The sequence below is a fragment of the Gobio gobio genome (assembly GCF_949357685.1).
Source record: "Gobio gobio genome assembly, chromosome: 14".
Classification (NCBI taxonomy): domain Eukaryota; kingdom Metazoa; phylum Chordata; class Actinopteri; order Cypriniformes; family Gobionidae; genus Gobio; species Gobio gobio.
In genome coordinates this window covers 47,389,259-47,410,681 of record NC_137107.1, presented here as the reverse complement: position 1 = coordinate 47,410,681, position 21,423 = coordinate 47,389,259, and the positions used below count along the sequence as shown (strand labels likewise).

Here is a 21,423-nt window from a genome sequence, read left to right as displayed (position 1 = left end):
ATGTGTGTAAAAGGTTCTCAGACATACAGGTGTGGGCAGAATTATCATCCCCTTGGTAAATATGAACAAATAAGCCTGTAAAAATAAATCTACATTGTTAATCCTTTTGATCTTTTATTACAAAAAATCACAAAAGTCTAACCTTTCATTGAAGTAAAATAATTGAAAATGTGGGGGAAATCTCTTTATGAAATATAATTATTAGCACCCTTTTATTCAATACTTTTTCAACCTCCTTTAGCCAAGATAAGAGCTCTTCTATAATGCCTGATGAATTTGGAGATCAGAGACCATTCCTCCATACATAATCTCTCCAGATCCTTCAGATTCACAGCTTGTCTTCAGTTCAGCCACTCATTTTCTATAGGGTTCAGTTCAGGGGACTGGGACGGCCATGGCAGAAGCTTCGGTTTGTGCTCATTGACCCATTTTTGTGTTGATTTTGATGTTTGTTTTGGATCGTTGTCCTGATGGAAGATCCAACCACGGCTCATTATAATCTTTCTAGCAGAGGCCATCAGGTTTTGATTTTTTATCTGTTGGTATTTACTAGAATCCATGATGCCATGTATCTGAACAAGATGTCCAGGACCTCCAACAAAAAAATAGGCCAATTTCACAGATCCAGCGGTATATTTAATCATGGACATGGGGTACTTTTTATCCCTGTTTGCACCATCTGGTGGATTTGCTACCAAAAAGCTCTTTTTACAGTTTCATCCGACCACAGCACCAGGTCCCATTTGAAGATCAAGTCATGTCTGACAACTGAATATGCTGGAGTTTATTTCTGAATGAGTGAGGAGGATTTATCTTGAAACCCTCCCAAACAACATGTGGTGATGTAGGGGTTGTTTGATAAATATTTTTGTCTTTCTGACCCCAAGACTCAACTAATCTCAACTGATCCTTGGAGATTTTTTGTCCACTCAAACTCTCCTCCTCGCCGTGCATTAGGACGATATAGACATGTCCTCTTCCAGGCAGATTCATAACATCTTTAGTTGATTGGAACTTCTTAATTATTGGTAGAAATGTGGATTTTTAATGCTTTAGCTAATTTCCTACAGACACTTTCTATTGTGAAGCTCAACAATCTTTTGCTGCACATCAGAATTATATTCTTTGGTTTTACTCATTGTGATGGATGGTTGAGGAAATTTGGGTGGACAATTTCATCTTGTCCTGGTGTGCTAAAAAAATATGAATGGGAATATACTCCACAGATATCTTACTCATAAACAATTCTCGGGCTGGCAATAATTGTGTCCAATAATTTAAATTAGCATTGACGCATTGAGCAGTGAAATACTTGTTTTTACAGCTGCTATAGTTAAAATATTAAATAAGGTTTAGGATAATTTAGGCTCTTACATTATATTAGTTTATTCTGACAATTTCTCAGAAATTATTCTGAAAAATAACTTTTCATTGAACTTTTGTATATTTTAAGCATATTTTGTGTACTTGTTGAATCCATTGTGATTCTTGAAACAAGTTAACTGCTTTAATTCACTGTGTTTATCAGCCCTTGATGACAATTTTAGTTTTATTGGGATAAATCTAAATCAGACAACTTGCATTGAGCTGCTCAGAACTGGTGTTCTATATATCTCACTTTTTAATCAATAATAAAATGCTATCTAACTTTAAAAGAAAGTAAAGATTTATGTTATCATCAATAACATCAGTAGCAGTTGAAAGAGTCCAGAATACAGTTGCAAACTCTTTAGCAGATATTTGACGTTTGAATCTTTACCCAAGTCAAACATATTTGGTGGGGATAAATTAGTGTTTTGTATAATCTCAAATAAGATAACAAATCTTATCTTGGTTGTTTTGTAGCCTCCATAATCTATTAGAGTTTAATAGGGATTGTTTTCCGCCAGTGGAGGCGCTCGAGCAACCGAAGCAACGACACACATCGAGTCTAGAAGAAGAAGAGAAGTGAGCGAGGGAATATAAACATGAGAAGTGGAACACAGCCGCTCATTCTGCTCTAAAGCTGATGCTTTCACACTGTGAGTACATTCATTTATCATTTATTAGGCTAAATCTAAATCCAAACGACTAAACGAGTCGGTTCATTTAGTGAATCACTCAGAAATGAACCGAATGATGATGTTCATTACGCTCGTGAAACGTAAACTCGTTACTGACTGAATTTCACATTATAATTTGTGAATATTATGAGTTGTGTTTTAATTTTATGTAACGAACAAATGAAACCTGGTAAACAATTTTTAATTGTATGCAAGTCATGATCTAATGTAAGAGCAACATACAAATCAGATGGAGGAGTTGAATTGTTTCTAAACAGCTGTTTGAGTTCACACTTAAACCATGAATAATTGAGAGTGATTGTAAGTGTGATGATCATCTGCTAAATGAGGAACAGCGACCACAATTCACACCTTCAGTCAGTGAAGCCGCTCCAACAGCCGTTCATGAGAGTTTAAATGCTGGGAATATTCCCATCTTCCCACAGGAGAAGAAGCAAGCAGGAGGAATTACTCCAGGAGAAACTACAGACATACTATTGTAAAGATGGAGTTTGAGGAAGAACCCTGCAGAATAGAAGATGAAGAAACAGAGGAACAAATAGGTTGGTGTTTTCCTTCATTCTCTTTAATGACTGATGAGGAACATTAAAGGGGTCTTATTATGCTTTTTCACGTTTTGTTGTTTTCATGTTGCTAATTGAGTATAAAAAGATTTGCAGGGTTACAAAGTTACAAAGTCTACTCCAAAGGGAGATATTTTATTTAACAGAATCTGCTTTCCTAGAACTACAACGAACGGCTCGTTTGGACTACAACACTTTTTTTTGAGTATCTTGTGAAGTCACAATGTTACTCATTATTTAAATAATCTCCGCCCATGGAATACGCAAAAAAAAAGGGACGAGGTCTGGTTGAGCTGCATTAGCGAAGACAAAGTTGTCGTTATGTTAAGAGATTGTTTTTTCCACCCCGTTTCCAAAACTCTTTTGTTCAACCATCCTAACGTTAATGAACTCGGAGTAGTTAATTTATTTTAAACACTGTTCCTGAACATTATAACCCCAATGTTAATCGGTGTGCTGCACATTTGACGGAGAACAGCCTAATAAAAGTTACACAATAAACTGCGTTTTCTATTCACAACATCTATTAACTAACATTTGATACCCCTTTTCCACCAAAGCAGAGCCAGAGCTAGATCGGAGCCAGAGCCTAGTTTCAAATCGGTTCTTTGTGTTTCCACACACAAAGCCCCAGCTCCGAGCCAGGAAAAGTGGTTCTTAAGTAGCACCAAAACATTGCTGGGCTAGAACAGGGCCAGAAGTAAGAACCAATTACGTCAGGCGCTGGGGGCGGGGTCAACAAGACGAACACAAACTTGAGATCCGCCATGTTTGAAATAGCAGCTAATGGAGCTAACACCTGCTGTTCGTTTGTAATCTCCGTCTATACAAATTACGGCGAACTACATGAATGCGTTGGATTCGCTGTGTTTGCGTTGTGTTTTGATGCCGATGTAGGATCGTAAAGCCATGTGAATGAATAGTAACGCAACGTTTGCATTGTTTATGGAAGGCTTGCAGCGGTGCTGTGCAGACCGATCGCCGTATGATAACGAGTCCAGCGAGAGCATATGACTCCTTATGCTTTTGATTCACTCATGCGTTTTTTTTATATCATACGTGGATCGGTCTGCGCAGTGACGATGCATCTCGAACAAGCCTGGTGTGTGTGTGTTTCCCACTGCCCAGGGTTGCCAGGTTTTCACAACAACCCCCCCCCCCCCCCCCCCAATTGCTTCTCAAAACAAGCCCAATCGCGTTCCAGCGGGGGATTCCCCAGTAAAAATCACATTTGGGGGTAAAATATGTGTTTTTTTGCATGGTTGCCTACTAAAATTCGCAATATGGGGCTAAATATCACATAATTGGGGTCGCTTCATCCCGCGGACATGAAAAAACAGCCCGCGGCAAAACCACATACTTGGCAACATTGCCGCTGCCTCGCGAGCTGGATAGACACGAGCTGGATAGACACCTTCTCAAATATCTTCGTCTTCATGTTTTCTCATGATCTTGCAAAGCCACACTTGTTGAAAAAGGTCTGAAGAGTGAATTTTATCTTCCACAGGGTAAAGACATTTAAGCTATGTTTGATTATTCACTGCCAGAGAAAACGAAAGTAAAATGGCCTGTGTGTGTGAAATGTGCTATTCAAATAAACTTGACGCGCCTTACCAAGTCTAATAACAAGCACAAACTGTGTTAAATAAAATTAAGTAAAAAGGTAGCCTATTCGTCCTACAATGTTTTTCTACTTTCCCACAGTAAAGGACTTGAATGGGTATAATAGACTTAATTATAAATAGGGATGCACCGAATCCAGGGTTCGGGTTCGGATTCGGCCGAATATTGGGCTTTTTGACTGGGTTCGGTTTCTGCCGAACCTCAGAATTTATTTCCACCGAACCCGAACCCTAGGCTTGCACTATGCGCGCCCCGCTGGTCGAACTTAATGACGCCGCTGTTGAAAGTGAAAATGTGTTTTTTTGCATGGTTGCCTACTAAAATTCGCAATATGGGGCTAAATATCACATAATTGGGGTCGCTTCATCCCGCGGACATGAAAAAACAGCCCGCGGCAAAACCACATACTTGGCAACATTGCCGCTGCCTCGCGAGCTGGATAGACACGAGCTGGATAGACACCTTCTCAAATATCTTCGTCTTCATGTTTTCTCATGATCTTGCAAAGCCACACTTGTTGAAAAAGGTCTGAAGAGTGAATTTTATCTTCCACAGGGTAAAGACATTTAAGCTATGTTTGATTATTCACTGCCAGAGAAAACGAAAGTAAAATGGCCTGTGTGTGTGAAATGTGCTATTCAAATAAACTTGACGCGCCTTACCAAGTCTAATAACAAGCACAAACTGTGTTAAATAAAATTAAGTAAAAAGGTAGCCTATTCGTCCTACAATGTTTTTCTACTTTCCCACAGTAAAGGACTTGAATGGGTATAATAGACTTAATTATAAATAGGGATGCACCGAATCCAGGGTTCGGGTTCGGATTCGGCCGAATATTGGGCTTTTTGACTGGGTTCGGTTTCTGCCGAACCTCAGAATTTATTTCCACCGAACCCGAACCCTAGGCTTGCACTATGCGCGCCCCGCTGGTCGAACTTAATGACGCCGCTGTTGAAAGTGAAAATGGAACTCATGAACAGAAAATGTGGCATTATACTTTAAGTCAAAAGAAGGCGATTCAAGTTGAGCTACGCGTTCAATTTGCAATGCCGATTTGTCTCGTGATGACAAGGACCCTAAACAACAGCCGCTGTTAAAACATTTGCATATGAAACATCCGAGAGAATACGAGTTGTGCATGAAGGAATCTACAGACAGCAGCCAAAAAGTATTTTATTTTACCGTGCAAACAGCCTATAGATCTATAGATCAGATAAAATATAAATAAAATTAATAAAATATATATACTTAAATAATTACCAAATTAAGATGACAAAACGAAAATACACTGAATCCGTTAGCTTTGAAGAACCGGAATTAGGTAAATAGGTAGATAATATACTATATATCTTTACGTATATAGCATACTATTCTCTTAAAACCATAATTTCGTTATTTTTATTAACCCAAATAATGATTCATCCGCTAGGTTGCACGTGAGGGGGAAAAAATAGGTTCCTTCCACTTAAGAGTTGAGCTCTTTTTATTTTAATAGGCGATATCTCTTTACATAAATACTATTTTCTACTTTAAAAAAAAAAATAACTTCGTTATTTTACTAACCCAGTGTTTTGTATGTGAATGCTGTTTCACGTGAATATAACCACAGGAGTGAAGCACAAAGCTTTGTTTAGCCTAGAAAGGAAATAATGGTCAGAGAGCACTTTTTCATTCTGTTTTGCTATCTGGATATGGTCACTCGATTTTCCGTGAATTTTAACAATAGGCCTAGTCCATTTTATCCCAATGGACATGGACATCTCGTTTCTTTTCCCAACTCTTCACTCGCGTCGCACCCATTCGCAGGGGATTATAAACGTTTCTTCCTTTCGTTTGCTTATAATTAAGTCTATTATAACTATTCACATCCTTTACTGTGGGAAAGTATAAAAAACACTGTAGGACGAATACCTTTTTACTTCAAATTTTATTTAACACAGTTTGTTCTTGTTATTAAACTTGTTAAGGCGCGTCAAGTTTGGTTTATTTGAATAGCGCATTTCACACACACGCCGGTGATTTTAGTTTCGTTTTCTCTGGCAGTGAATAATCACATTGCCTAAATGTCTTGACCCTGTGGAAGATAAAATCCGCTCTTCAGACCTTTTACAACAAGTGTTGCTTTGCAACATCAGTAGAACATATGAAGACGAAGATATTCGAGAAGGTGTAGGCTATATTCAGTGTCCCATTCCTCTCAAAGCGCAGAGCGGTAGGCTATATGACGCATCTTTGCGGGGAAATGGTATGAATCAAATATTTTTCTAACTAATATTTAATTTTCATATATTCTTGAGGTTACCATTATTTACTGAAAATCGTTTTTGTTTTATAGGCTGTGTTGTTTCACTGACGGAAGTGCTAAAATAAACACGCATGCTTATGGATGTTTCAGCCTCAAATGATTTCAAAGTGTAGGCTATATAGGCTATCTGGCATAGACTACAGTATTTAAAATCGCATATGCATTAGTTACATTCTCAATTTAATTTACAGAGCAATTCCTGCTAAGTTTATAGTTTAACTAATACTATAGAAGTGGATTAGTGTGTGTCGCAGACTCGCAACAGGGGCGTGGCATCACGATGGTGGCGCTCCATCTTGATGTCGGCACAACCCTAGCGCGCGCCTCCTGCTCTCCGTTGGGTTGTTCTTTGAAACGACAGAGGACGACTCGGGGTAATTTTTCTATAAACCATCATGAAATAGCGGCGAGAAGAACATACACGACAATGTTTCCTTTAGTAAACTTGACCAAAACTGGTCAATAGCACACTGCTGTGGACGTTGTTAACTTCATTAATGTGTTTACTGTGATAATGGACTGCGGACGGGAGTAGGATTCGGTATTCGGTTTCGGATTCGGCCGAATCTTAACCAGTGGATTCGGTATTCGGCCGAACCCCAAAAATCTGGATTCGGTGCATCCCTAATTATAAACAAACGAAAGGAAGAAACGTTTATAATTCCCTGCGAAATGGGTGCGACGCGAGTGAAGATCTGAGAAAAGAAACGAGATGTCCATGTGGGATAAAATGGACTAACGTTAGGCCTATTGTTTATATTCACGGAAATCCCAAAACAGAATAAAAAAGCTGACAAATCTTAAATTGGGCTCAGCCTACCTCTCTCATTCGGCATGAATCCATTCATGGCTGTGAATTTATTTCCTTTGTAAACAAAGCTTTGTGCTTCACTCGGTATTATTCACGTAAAACAGCATTACCAGACAAAACACTGGGTTGGTAACGAAATTATAGTTTTGAAGTAGAAAATGGTATTTATGTAAAGAGATATATTAAAATAAAAAGTGCACAACTCTTCTTAAGTGGAAGGAAGCTACTTTTTTCCCCTCACGTGCAACCTAGCGCGGATGAGTCATTATTTGGGTTAGAAAAATAAATAACGAAATCATATAGTTTTTAAGTAGAAAATAGTATTTATGTAAAGAGATGGTAAAATACAGATATAGTAAATTATATATTTGTAATAATAAAAACGACGATATCATCGTCCATCACGATGTTTTACTGTAAACATCGTCAACTGCCAATTTAGGAGACATCGCCCAACCCTAGGTTCTGGCGTACACATGGTTTTATAAATCTGAATTTTTTCGTGCGTACACAAAATCTAGCTTTTGTGCGTACGTACACTTTTAGGATAATCTATGGAAAGTTTTATAAATGAGACCCCGGGTCCTCAGGAGGATCTAACAATACATTTAAAACTAGATACGAGTAAACTAGATTTGTGCTAAATGTAGAATTAACTGTATTTCTTTGTTTCTCGTTTGTCCTGCTTTCATTGAATTTCTGGGATTTCATGACCCGGCGGAAGTGAATGAAGACAAACATCCTTTCACAAATGAAGATGGAGATGCAGTCGTTCCAAAGACTGAAAAGAATTTCACACGAAAAAGAGCTGGAAAATCTGGAGTCAAAGGATCTTTCACCTGCTCTGAGTGTGGAAAGAGTTTCGTGCATGAATCAGAGCTGAAGAAACACATGAAATCTCATCCGTTCACATGCACTCAGTGTGGGAAGAGTTTCAAACATAAACATCACTTTATTGTGCACATGAGGATTCACACTGGAGAAAAACCGTTCACATGCTCTCAGTGTGGAAAGAGTTTCACATCCAAAAGAGTTCTTGATGATCATCTGCTCTCTCACTCTGGAGTGAGATCATTCAGCTGTGATCAGTGTGAGAAAACATTTGCTGTGGAATCAAACTTAAGACAACACCTTAAATTTCATACTGGTGTGAAGCCTCACGTTTGTTCTGTTTGTGGAAAGAGTTTTTCACTATTGCAGAATTTACAAGTGCACCAGACCATTCATACTGGTGTGAAACCTTATATGTGCTTTGACTGTGGGAAGACCTTCAGTACATCCAGCAACTTAAAATCACACCAGAGAATTCACACTGGAGAGAAACCGTACAAGTGCTCACACTGTGGGAAGAGTTTCACTCATTTATCGTCCATGAAAGCTCATGAGATCGTTCATACTGGAGAGAAGTTGTACCAGTGCTCTTCATGTGGGAATAGATTCAGCTTCTCCTCTAATCTACTGACTCATAAGAAAAAGTATTGTCGTCTAAAGGAGTGAAAGCACTTGTGACACATTCAAGCTGAATGTTCATGAGCTGTTCAATGATGTTAGAAGCTCACTCTTGAGATGTGGATGAAAATTTAAATAAATCCGTAAGAAACTTCTTGTGTGATCTACAACTGCGTCATGCAATTTATATATGCACCCACACTTGTGACACTGATTTTATTTTGAATGTGATTATAGATTTTACATTCAACATTTCAATATATAAGTAAATTTTTGCAAAATTCTGCCAATGTAAATATGACCTAGCAGAACTGGGGCCTATACCATGAAGCCGGTTTAGCTGGCTAGTCAGATATGTTTAAGCTTAGTTTGTGCCAATCCTGGGTTTTAGGTACCATTAAAGTGGTTTGGCTTTTAGCAGTGTTCATCTCCATAGTAACTTGCACTCCACAGCTAACCTGCTCCAGAGCAGGTTATGTTCTGGATAAGAGATCAAACTGAATTTGGACCAATCAGCTGTGAGCACCTCTGATGCAATAAAGTCACTCCCCCTGTTTCTACTCCAAATTAAAGGTCACTACATGGCAAATGATTTTTAAAGACTTAAGCGTCTGGCTTTTAACAATGCTTATTGGGTGTAACGATACACCTATTCCATGGTTCGGTTCATGTCACGGTTTTGGAGCCACGGTTTGGTTCTGTTTGCTGTGGAGTCATGGTTCAAGACGGGCACCAGCAACAATAACACTAGATTCACTTTTAACTTCATAACAACAGCAATTATTTAACTTTATACATTGGCTTCACGTTTTCTTTAGAGGAGTTACCATATCTGAGTAAACTCAAATGAAATAAATGTCTGCACTGTAGACTAGTCAGAAATAATCTACTCATTTTAACATTTACCATAATGTTTTAAATAAAAGCACATTTATTTCATAAAAATGTATGACACACACAAGTAATTTCCCACTTTTGCCTATTTAACAAACACATTAATTGTATGAATATGAATAATACTAATGATTAATAATAGGCCTATAAGTTAAATATATTAAACTGCTCCTGATAAACAGAATGCACATCATACCTGCAAATCCTTCCCAGCTCACACGTCTAACCAGTTACGTGATTTATTGTTATTGGTTTACTTTTATTTCATGAATTACAAATTGAGATTGTAATGTTGCATGCTCGTAGTTTCTTTTGCGCTAATAATTTACGGCGTGATAGAGCGCTCACGTAACTAAAAGAGTGTGTGCTATGAGCACAGTATAACGGCTAAAGGCTGGTTTATACTTTCATACTTGAGATGGTGGTCCAGTGGGTTAAACCATGGAACTGATACGCAGAAGGTTGCTGGTTCGATCCCAGCGGTCACCACCAGTGTGTCCTTGAGCAAGGCACTTTACTCCATGTTGCTCCAAGGGGATTGTCCCTGTAAGTCACTTTGGATAAAAGCGTCTGCCAAATGCATAAATATAAAATAAATATAAATACTTCTACGGAGTCTGCCAAATGCATAAATATAAAATAAATATAAATACTTCTGCGTTGTTGTCCGCGTCAATGTGCAATTACACATGCAGACTGCTAGGAGGCAGTATCCACGGGCATGTTGACGGTAAACCACAGTACCAACGCAAAAGTAATAATACGAATAATTTTAAATAATAATAATAATATAAAAATGTTATATGAGAATGTATATAATACAACCCCAAATCAGAAAAAGTTGGGACAGTATGGAAAACGCAAAAAAAAGAAACAAAGAAGTGATTTCTAAATTTACTTGTATTTCATTGCAGACAATAGGAACACAAAATATTTCATGTTTTGTCTGGTCAACTTCATGTCATTTGTAAATTTGCATCCTTTCCTGTCATTCAGACCTGCAACACATTTCAAAAAAAGTTGGGACAGTAAAGCATTTACCACTTTGTAATGTTGCCATTCCTTTTCACAACACTTAAAATACGTTTAGGGACTGAAGACACCAAGTGATGAAGTGTTTCAGGTGTAATTTTGTCCCATTCTTCCTGCAAACAAGTCTTAAGGTGGGCAACAGTACGGGGTCTTCGTTGTCGCATTTTGCTCTTCAAAATGCGCCACACATTCTCTATTGGAGACAGGTCGGGACTGCAGGCAGGCCAGTCAAGTACCCGTACCCTCTTCCTCCACAGCCAGGACTTTGTAATGTGTGCAGAATGTGGTTTTGCATTGTCTTGTTGAAATATGCATGGACGTCCCTGGAAAAGATGTCTTCTTGAAGGCAGCATATTATGCTCCAAAATCTCTATGTACTTTTCAGCATTAATGGTGCCTTCACAGAAGTGCAAGTTACCTTTGCCAAGGGCACTGACACAACCCCATACCATGAAAGACCCTGGCTTTTGGACTTGTTGCTGGTAACAGTCTGGATGATCTTTTTCTTCTTTGGTCCGGAGCACACAGCGTCCATTCCTCCCAAAAAATACCTCAAATACTGATTCATCTGACCACAGTACACGTTTCCACTGTGTGATGGTCCATCCCAGATGCCTCTGAGCCCAGAGAAGTCGACGGCACTTCTGGACACTGTTAACATAGGGCTTCCTTTTGGCACAGTACAGTTTTGACTGGCATTTGTGGATGTAACTACGTATTGTGGTACTTGACAAAGGTTTGCCAAAGTAGTCCTGAGCCCATGTGGTGATATCGCTTATAGATGAATGACGATTCTTGATGCAGTGACGCCTGAGGGATCGGAGATTACGGTTGTTCAGCTTAGGCTTGCGCCCTTGTCCTTTACACACTGAAATTCCTCCAGATTCCTTGAATCTTTTAATTATGTTATGCACTGTTGAATGTGAAATATCCAAATCTCTTCCTATCTTTCTTTGAGGAACATTGTTTTTAAACATTTCAATAATTTTCTCACGTATTTGTTGGCAAACTGGCGATCCTCGGCCCATCTTTGCTCCTAAAGGATTAGACCTTTCTTGGATGCTGCTTTTGTACCAAATCATAATTACAATCACCTGTTGACATCACCTGTTTCAAATCACATCATTATTTTACATTTTACCTCATTACTAGCCCTAAATTGCTCCTGTCCCAACTTTTTTTGAAATGTGTTGCAGGTCTGAATGACAGGAAAGGATGCATATTTACAAATGACATGAAGTTGACCAGACCAAACATTAAATATTTTGTGTTCATATTGTCTGCAATGAAATACAAGTCAAAGTAAATTTAGAAATCACTTTTTTTTTTTTTTTTTTTTTGCGTTTTCCATACTGTCCCAACTTTTTCTGATTTGGGGTTGTATTATAATGTTGTGTACTATAGACACAGCCACTTGATTGAGCAATTTATTTGTGATGGAATAAATACTTTATAATTTTATTGGAGGTTTACACACATGTTGTACAGATAATCTGAGCCGTGCATTAATTTAAGGGATGACGGATATTATGGGAGTGGCTTGATGCAGCGCAAGAGATGCAAATAATTTGATCTTGACCCTTAAGAAACTTTAATACGTTAATACGTCACGTTACAAATCCGCTTCAAATTGAATTAAAAATTAAATTACAACATTGAAATAAAAATGTAAAAGGTGTACAAATACGGTATACAATCGTGAATATAAATTGGTAATCATGTAAAAAAACATTAAAAAAAAAAACATTTATCATTGATCTATTATAACTTATATAATGGTTTGGTCGTTTGGCTGTTTCCTTATAAAAGTCCAGAAATTCGTGGGGTTTTTTTTGTGTCATTTGTCAAGTTTTTTGCCAGGTGGCTTTTTTAATTATATGATGCCATTACGTTGTTGTCTTGACGCCATCCAATCGCTGCATTGCTGATCGTGGCTTCGAGTATCGATTCATCTGCCCTCTTCAGGGAAAACAAGAACGCGCAGTGATCTTAGATCATTTAATCCAATCCGGAAATTTGTTTGAAGAACCAAATTAACCAGAGATCAGTTATCACGATTAGAAGATCTGGGATCTGTCAAATAATCTCTGATGTATTAAGCGAGGTACAAAGAACGGACCCCAGCCCTGGTCCTCTCTCGTCCTTCACTGTCGTCTCTTCTCCTTTATGCTCCCGTCACTCCTCCGTGAGACAGCCGCTCTCACGGTCCCTCAGCCTCGCTGCTCGCCACCGTTAGATTTTTGTAATTCGAGGCCCTGTCCACACGAATACGGGTATTTTCAAAACCAAACTTTTTTGAAAACTCCTGCCAGGGTGAACATTTTTAGAAACTCCGGTTTCAGTGGTGTCGTCGTGTGGACAGTGAAACCGGAGATTTTGGCTTGTTGCGTCAGAACCGGAACCGGCAATAACCTTTTTTCCAGGCTTCTAATTGGCCAACATGGCTTTACGGTTAGGGTTATATTGCCACCTGTTGATTTGGCATGCTCTTGATAGCACTTCATAGCGTATTTTGCGTTTTAATGTGGATGCAATTTTTTTTAAACGGAGGGGGAAACTCAGTTTTTAAAAATACATGTGTATGTGTGCGCGGTTTGTGAGCACGTGCGCGGGTTGTGAGCACGTTGTTTGTGTTTGAGCTCCGTCAAATTGATTCATAATCCTTGATTTTCTTCTTAATACTCGCTTACAAACGAATACTTTCTATTATTTACAGAGTGTGAACATATCTCCGATACGATTCTCTATAAAAAACAATCGGATTGCTTTGATATCGCTACTTATATCCGAACTTCCGCTACTAGCCGTAGCCCGCTAGCCTTGCACGCGTGGTAACTTGTTTAACGTTACACCCGGTAAACACTGATAGCTACAATTCGCCATCGTAGCACTTCTGCTACAATGGCGAATAACTCGGATGTGTGTCTAATGTTACCTTTGAGTGCAGGTGAGGACACGTTCAAGCTGCATTCGGTGCAGTTGGAGTTGGAGTCGTTGGAGAAGCAGATTCGCGGCCTTCTAGACAGACAAGCTGTGCTGAGAGAGCGGCGAACGGCGCTTGAAACATCACGCGCCGATGCGCACAAGTCAGTGGATACTAACATTTTGACTCCGACCTCGTCTACTCCGTGTGTTTCTCTGCACAGGACCCAAGCACCCAGGACGCGATCATCATCCCTGGTTTCGTTCACTCCGGCACCGACACAGCACCATGGACCCTGGGTGTTTCCACAGCGGAAGACGCGAGCCAGGACCAGAGCGAGGACCTCTCCGCCCCTCCCGGTCTTCGAGATCTCCACCCGGAACCGCTTCTCCCCTCTTCGCGAGACGGAACGCGACGCTGTGGTCATCGGTACTTCCATCGTCCGGCATGTCCACGCTACCTCAGGTAAAGGCAAGGTTATCACTCACTGCTTTCCTGGTGCTCGTGTTCTCGATGTTGCTGCGCAGGTTCCCGAGATCCTGAACGGTGACGAGCGCATCGGAGCTGTCGTGCTGCACGCGGGAACGAACGACACCAGGCTGCGACAGACGGAGGTTCTGAAGAGGGACTACAGGAGCCTGATCGAGACGGTGCGCAGAACATCGCCTGAAGCAACGATTGTCGTTTCTGGACCGCTTCCCACGTACCGACTAGGACATGAAAAGTTCAGTAGATTATTTGCTCTAAATGAATGGTTAATGTCATGGTGTAATGAACAGAAGCTGCTCTTTGTAAATAATTGGAATCTGTTTTGGGAGCGACCTAGGCTCTTCCGTCCTGATGGCCTTCACCCCAGCAGAATCGGAGCGGCTCTTCTGTCGGACAACCTCTCCAGAGCGCTGCACACCATCATATGACTAGTAAGTCAAAGTCCAAATCACAGTATTTGCTGTCCTAACTTAATTGACATAAGTACCAATGTAGAACATTATATAGAAACTGTGTCTATTCCTCGTTTAGTGAGGTCAAACATTAAATCTACTGTAGGATCTAGGAAAAATCTAATTGTGATTAAACCAGAAAATCTCAATATTAGTGAACAAAACCAATTTTGTCCTAACTTAATTGACATAAGTACCAATGTAGAACATTATATAGAAACTGTGTCTATTCCTCGTTTAGTGAGGTCAAACATTAAATCTACTGTAGGATCTAGGAAAAATCTAATTGTGATTTAAACCAGAAAATCGCAATATTAGTGAACAAAAACAATTTCTAAAACTAGGTCTTCTAAACATTAGATCGCTCACACCTAAGGCGGTTATTGTAAATGAAATGGTCACAGATAATAGTTTCGATGTACTTTGCCTTACTGAAACCTGGCTTAAACCAAATGATTATTTCGGTCTTAATGAGTCTACTCCGCCAGGATACTGTTATAAGCATGAGCCCCGTCTGATTGGTCGTGGCGGGGGTGTTGCAACAATCTATAGAGATATTCTAAATGTTACCCAGAAAACAGGTCACAGGTTTAATTCGTTTGAAGTACTAGTGCTAAATGTTATGCTCTTAGATGTAAGAAAGAAATCCGTATTATCTCTAGCCCTGGCTACTGTATATAGACCTCCAGGGCCCTATGCTGATTTCCTAAAAGAGTTTGCAGACTTTCTCTCAGATCTATTGGTCAACGTCGATAAAGCATTAATTGTTGGAGATTTTAACATACACGTAGATAACACAAATGATGCGTTAGGGGCTGCGTTTACAGATCTATTAAATTCCTTTGGGGTCAAGCAAAACGTCACTGGTCCCACTCATCGTCTTAATCACACACTAGATTTAATTATATCACATGGAACGAACCCAACCGATATAGATATTATACCGCAAAGTGATGATGTCACTGACCATTACATGGTAACTTGCAAACTGCGTACTGCTGAAATCTGTCATGTTGCGCCACGTTATCGACCAGGCAGAACAATCCTTCCAACCACTATAGATAGATTCTCAAATAGCTTACCTGATCTGTCTCAGCTGCTCAGTGAACCCAAACAAACAGATGAACTAGAGGAATTGACTAGCAGTATGAGCACCATTTTCTCTAGTACATTTGAAATTGTAGCACCAATTAGATTAAAAAAGGTTAGAGAGAAAACTAAAGCACCATGGTACAAAAGTGCTACACATGTTATCAAGAGAGAAACTCGTAACTTAGAGCGTAAATGGAAACAAACTAATTTAGAGGTCTTTAGAATCGCGTGGAAAGATAGTATGTCACGTTATAAAAAGGCCCTAAAAGGAGCCAGGGCTGAGCATCTCCGCAAACTAATAGAAAATAACCAAAATAATCCAAGGTTTTTATTTAACACTGTGGCTAGACTAACAAACAAACAAGCATCGCCTGAACAAAATATTCCGTTACAGTTTAGTAGTAATGATTTTATGAACTTCTTCGCTGACAAAATAGAAAGCATCAGAAACAAAATTGTAAATGTACAATCATTAATGATGTCTTATGATTCAACCGCAATTATCGCCCCTCAAGAACTACTACACCGCTTTACAACTATAGGACAGGAAGAGCTAAATAAACTTATCATTGCATCTAAACCAACAACATGTTTATTAGATCCAATACCCACTAAACTACTGAAAGAGTTGTTACCTGTAGTGGAAGAGCCTCTTCTCAATATTATTAACTCGTCTTTATCTTTAGGTCATGTTCCAAGAATATTCAAGTTGGCAGTCATAAAATCTCTCATTAAGAAGCCACAATTAGATCATAATAACCTAGCAAATTACAGACCAATTTCAAATCTTCCATTCATGTCTAAAATACTAGAAAAAGTTGTGTCCACTCAATTGTGCTCTTTCTTGCAAGAAAATGATATCTATGAATAATTTCAATCAGGATTCAGGCCGCATCACAGCACAGAAACCGCGCTCGTTAAAATCACAAAGGATTTACTTCTAGCTTCTGACCAAGGCTGTATCTCAATACTAGTTCTACTCGATCTTAGTGCTGCGTTCGATACTATAGATCATAAAATACTATTAGATCGACTTCAAAATTACACTGGTGTTCAGGGACAGGCATTAAACTGGTTTAGATCGTATTTATCAGACCGCTACCATTTTGTCTGTCTAAATGGGGAAAAATCAAAGATAACGTCAGTAGACTATGGGGTGCCGCAAGGATCCGTGCTAGGCCCTCTGCTATTCTCTATATATATGCTGCCACTTGGTAATATTATAAGAAAACATGGAATTAATTTCCACTGTTATGCTGATGACACTCAATTATATATTTCATCACGACCAGATGAAAACGCTAAATTATCTAAACTGACAGCGTGTGTTGAAGATATTAAATACTGGATGACGTGTAATTTTCTGCTATTAAATTCAGATAAAACGGAGATATTACTTATTGGTCCAAAAAACTGCCCACAAAATCTCTCACAATACAACTTTAACTTGGAAGGATATCCTGTCACTTTATCCACTATAGTAAAAGACCTGGGTGTTATATTAGACCGCAACTTGTCTTTCGAAAATCATATTTCATATGTTACAAGAACGGCATTTTTCCACCTTAGAAACATTGCTAAGCTACGTAACATGCTATCTATCTCTGATGCAGAAAAGTTAGTTCATGCATTCATGACCTCGAGACTAGATTACTGTAATGCTTTATTAGCTGGTTGTCCTGCATCATCCATAAACAAGCTACAGTTAGTCCAAAACGCAGCTGCTAGAGTTCTTACTAGGTCAAGAAAATATGATCATATAACACCAATTTTATCATCCCTACACTGGTTACCTATTAAGTTCCGTATCAATTACAAAGTATTGCTACTGACCTATAAAGCCCTAAATGGTTTAGCTCCAGTGTATTTAACGGATCTTCTATCGCCCTACAATCCATCGCGCTCTTTAAGATCACTAAACTCGAGGCTTCTGGTCATTCCTAGGATATCTAAATCCACTAAAGGAGGGAGGGCATTTTCACATTTAGCTCCTAAACTCTGGAATAGTCTTCCTGATATTGTTCGAGGTTCAGACTCGCTGTCCCAGTTTAAAACTAGATTAAAGACGCATCTCTTTAGCCAAGCATTCACATTATAAATACGTTTTATACTACAGTTAAATCGCACCAACAGCATTAATATTCTGAACAGCAGCTATGCTAATTATTTCCCATCTGCTTTTCTGTTGTTATCTCGGGACACTAGTCCCGAGGTAACTAGTTCGTCAGCTCCAGTTTGTATCCAGCCTCTCATGGAGACTTCAGATGCCCCGACACCTGTGATGAGACGACTCCACGCCTGTGAAGAGACGACTCAACGCCAGCGTTGTTATGGCCTAAAATAATACATGATTGATTAACTTATCCTAACATTTTTCTTTAACATTCTCTTTCTAACATTTTTCAATGTACATTTATGAAATGCACTTTCTGTGAAGCTGCTTTGAAACAATGTGTATTGTGAAAAGCGCTATACAAATAAATTTGAATTGAATTGAATTGAATGTGTGGACTAGGCCTGAATGAAAGATCAATATGATGAACAATGCAGGTTGTTTTGATCATAGTTCATATATCATATTTACCAAGGGAGCCAATAATTCTGACCTCAACTGTAAACACATTTGGGTCATTCTGTGTCAAATTAAACCACATTTCAGATACTTTCCCAGGTCGATTTTATTTTGTTCATTCTTTTTCTGAAGAAAGACAAACATAAATCCGATGGATGTATTTTTACTGAGTAATTACATTTTTCACCTGAGATTTGGAGTCTGAGAATATGATCTTTATATAATAAATACAGATTTTGTGGCCGGTCCAGTTCTGGTTGGTTGGTATGAGGCTGGATGCGGCATTGCTATGGCCTGCTTGTGGTCCAGATCTGGCAAACACGTGGGCCAGATCATCATTCCACACGTCTTCGGTTTGGGCAGAATCCGGGCCAAAACAGTATTGCCGTCTGGATTTAAGATTTAAGCTTGTACCTTATAAATGATTATACCCTTGGAAAAACTGGAATCAAAGGATCTTTCATTCGCTGAGAGTGTGAGTTTCAGACATAAATCGCCCATTTTTGTTCTGCATGTGCATCTTGCTTTAGTAATATTTATGAGAAATGTCCTGATTTAAAAAAAATTCCAACAACATTTAGCAGACTTCTGAAAGAAAGTGCAAGTGACATGCAAGAATCCCAGGTGAAAAATATGTAGGAACGCATTAAACATGTACTTGAGTATGTAGTACAATACAAATATACTATAATGCATTTTTATTACATTTAATAGTATGTATTTTTTACCTGGGATGTTACACTTTTTATTTAATTTTCCCAAACTTTGAAATGGTGAGGAATTTGTTGAACTTATATCACTTTGCAATGTTTAAATAATTTAAATTAGCATTGACGCATTGAGCAGTGAAATACTTGTTTTTACAGCTGCTATAGTTAAAATTTTAAGTAAGGTTTAAGATAATCAAGGCTCTTACATTATATGCGTATATTCTGACAGTTTAATCCAAAAATATTAATGAAAATGAACTTTTTATTGAACTTTTGCATATTTTAAGCATATTTTGTGTACTTGTTGAATCCATTGTGATTCTTGAAACAAGTTAACTGCTTTAATTCACTGTGTTTATCAGCCAAATAAACACAATTAAGGACAATTTTAGTTTTATTGGGATAAATCTAAATCAGACCACTTGCACTGAGCTGCTCTGAACTGGAGTTTTTAAGCTAAATCTTCATCTTATAACTCACATTTTTCATTCCTTGTACCATATAACTTTTAAATTTACAGACAACCCACATAAAAAAATACTATAGTACATTATAGTAAAATTACAGTAAAATGACTCTAGTAAATACTATAGTGTTTTGAACCATACAAGATACTACAGTAAATTGTAGTATATTGTAGTATATTATAGTATTTACAACACTTTGTTAATTTACTGTAGTATATTTACTATTGTACGGTTCAAAACACTATAGTATTTACTAGAGTAATTTTACTGTAATTTTACTATAATATTTTTTCATGAGGGAACAGTAGATAATCCAGAAGGTTAATACACTTCCAAACTCCTTAGAAGATATTTGAAGTTTGAATCTTTACCCAATCAAACATATTTATTAACATATTTTTTATCAAACAAAATAACTTATCTTGATTTTATCTTGTTACTAATCTATGAAAGTTTGCGATTGAATGAAGTGATTGGTTTCCGCCAGTGGAGGCGCTCGGGCAAACGAAGCAATGACAAAGAAGAAGAGGAGAAGAAGAGAATTGAGCGAGAGAAGGAACATAAACATGAGAAGTGAAACACAGCCACTCATTCTGCTCTAAATCTGATGTTTTCACACTGTGAGTACATTCATTTATCATTTAGATTTGTCCTAATAAATCCAAACGACTAAACGAGTCGGTTCATTTAATGAATCACTCAGAAATGAACCGAATGATGTTGTTCATTACGCTCGTGAAACGCAAACTCGTTACTGACTGTTTTTCACATTACAATTTGTGAAGATTATGAGTTGTGTTTTCATTTTTTATGTAATGTAACCTTGCAAACACAGTTTTTAATGGATGTAAATCATATCTAAAGTAAGATCAACATAAAAATCAGCCGAGGAGTTTAATTGTTTCTAAACAGTTGTCTGTGCAAAACACTTCTCCCATCTTCCCACAGGAGAAGAAGCAAGCAGGAGGAATTACTCCAGGAGAAACCACGGACATACTATTGTAAAGATGGAGTTTGAGGAAGAACTCTGCAGAATAAAAGATGAAAATAAAGAGGAACAAATAGGTTGGTGTTTTCCTTCATTCTCTTTAATAACTGATGAGGAACATTAAAGGGTTAGTTCACCCAAAAATGAAAATTCTGTCATTAATTACTTACCCTCATGTCGTTCGACACCTGTAAGACCTCCGTTCATTTTCAGACCACAAATGAAGATATTTTAGTTGAAATCTGATGGCTCTGAAAGGCCTCCATTGGCACAATGCATGGTTCACTCTCAAGACCCTTAAAAGGTACTAAAGACGTCGTTACAAAGTCCATCTCACTACAGTGGTTCTACAATAACTTTATGGAGTGACGAGAATAGTTTTTGTGCGCAAAAAAACCCTAAATAACGACTTATATAGTGATGACGATTTCAAAACACGGCATCATGAAGCTTCGAAGCTTTATGAATCAGTGAGTCGATTCAGCAGTTTGGATCGCCAAAGTCAGCAGTTTGGCGGTTTGACACGCGATCCGAATCATGATTCGACTCACTATCACTCAAAATCATTATTGCACTTTGGTGATTCCCTAGTTATTTTTTGATTTGACGTTTTACTCAGGATACTTGTCCGTCGGACAAGTAAAATTCTTTTTCACTTGCCCCTTCAAAAAATCGGACAAGCGTTAATGTCGAGCCCTGTAACATACAATGAGACAGAGGGGAACACGGTCGCATTTGCAGCAGATATATGCTGCCCATCATAAATCAAAGCACGAGACAGACAGGGGTTGGAGGAGAAGACCGGAAAATGTGACATAATGGACAATATTCGTCTGTATTTGCAATTCATGAGCCGCGGTTCAGCTGCGCGAGACAAACGCTGCCAGTGTGTGGATGCACGACGGGCGCGCGCGGCTCCCGCTGCACATTTCACAGAGGAAAGCTTCCACAATCTTCGAGTTCAATGCAGGATTCGCACAACGGCTTGTC

At 38.5% G+C, this 21,423-nt stretch overlaps 1 protein-coding gene and 1 long non-coding RNA gene across 5 annotated transcripts in view; both read left to right on the top strand.

The window, feature by feature from the left end:
* The first annotated feature begins 1,926 nt into the window (after positions 1-1,926).
* Positions 1,927-8,980, top strand: LOC307136862. The gene is made up of 3 exons (XR_013817849.1): positions 1,927-2,025; positions 2,489-2,605; positions 8,090-8,980. It is a non-coding gene; the product is annotated as an uncharacterized lncRNA (long non-coding RNA).
* A 10,952-nt stretch (positions 8,981-19,932) lies between these two features.
* Positions 19,933-21,423, top strand: part of LOC307136822 (uncharacterized protein) — a 29,743-nt gene continuing 28,252 nt past the window's right edge. For 2 of the 4 annotated variants that reach the window (XM_079834126.1, XM_079834125.1), the window contains exons 1-2: positions 19,966-20,065; positions 20,394-20,510. In XM_079834126.1, coding sequence (XP_079690252.1) covers positions 20,453-20,510 — 58 coding nt within the window. In that variant the 5' untranslated portion in view covers positions 19,966-20,065; positions 20,394-20,452. Of the gene's footprint in view, positions 20,066-20,393; positions 20,515-21,423 lie in introns of all 4 variants that reach the window. The other 2 variants (XM_079834128.1, XM_079834127.1) reach the window with 2 other exon arrangements.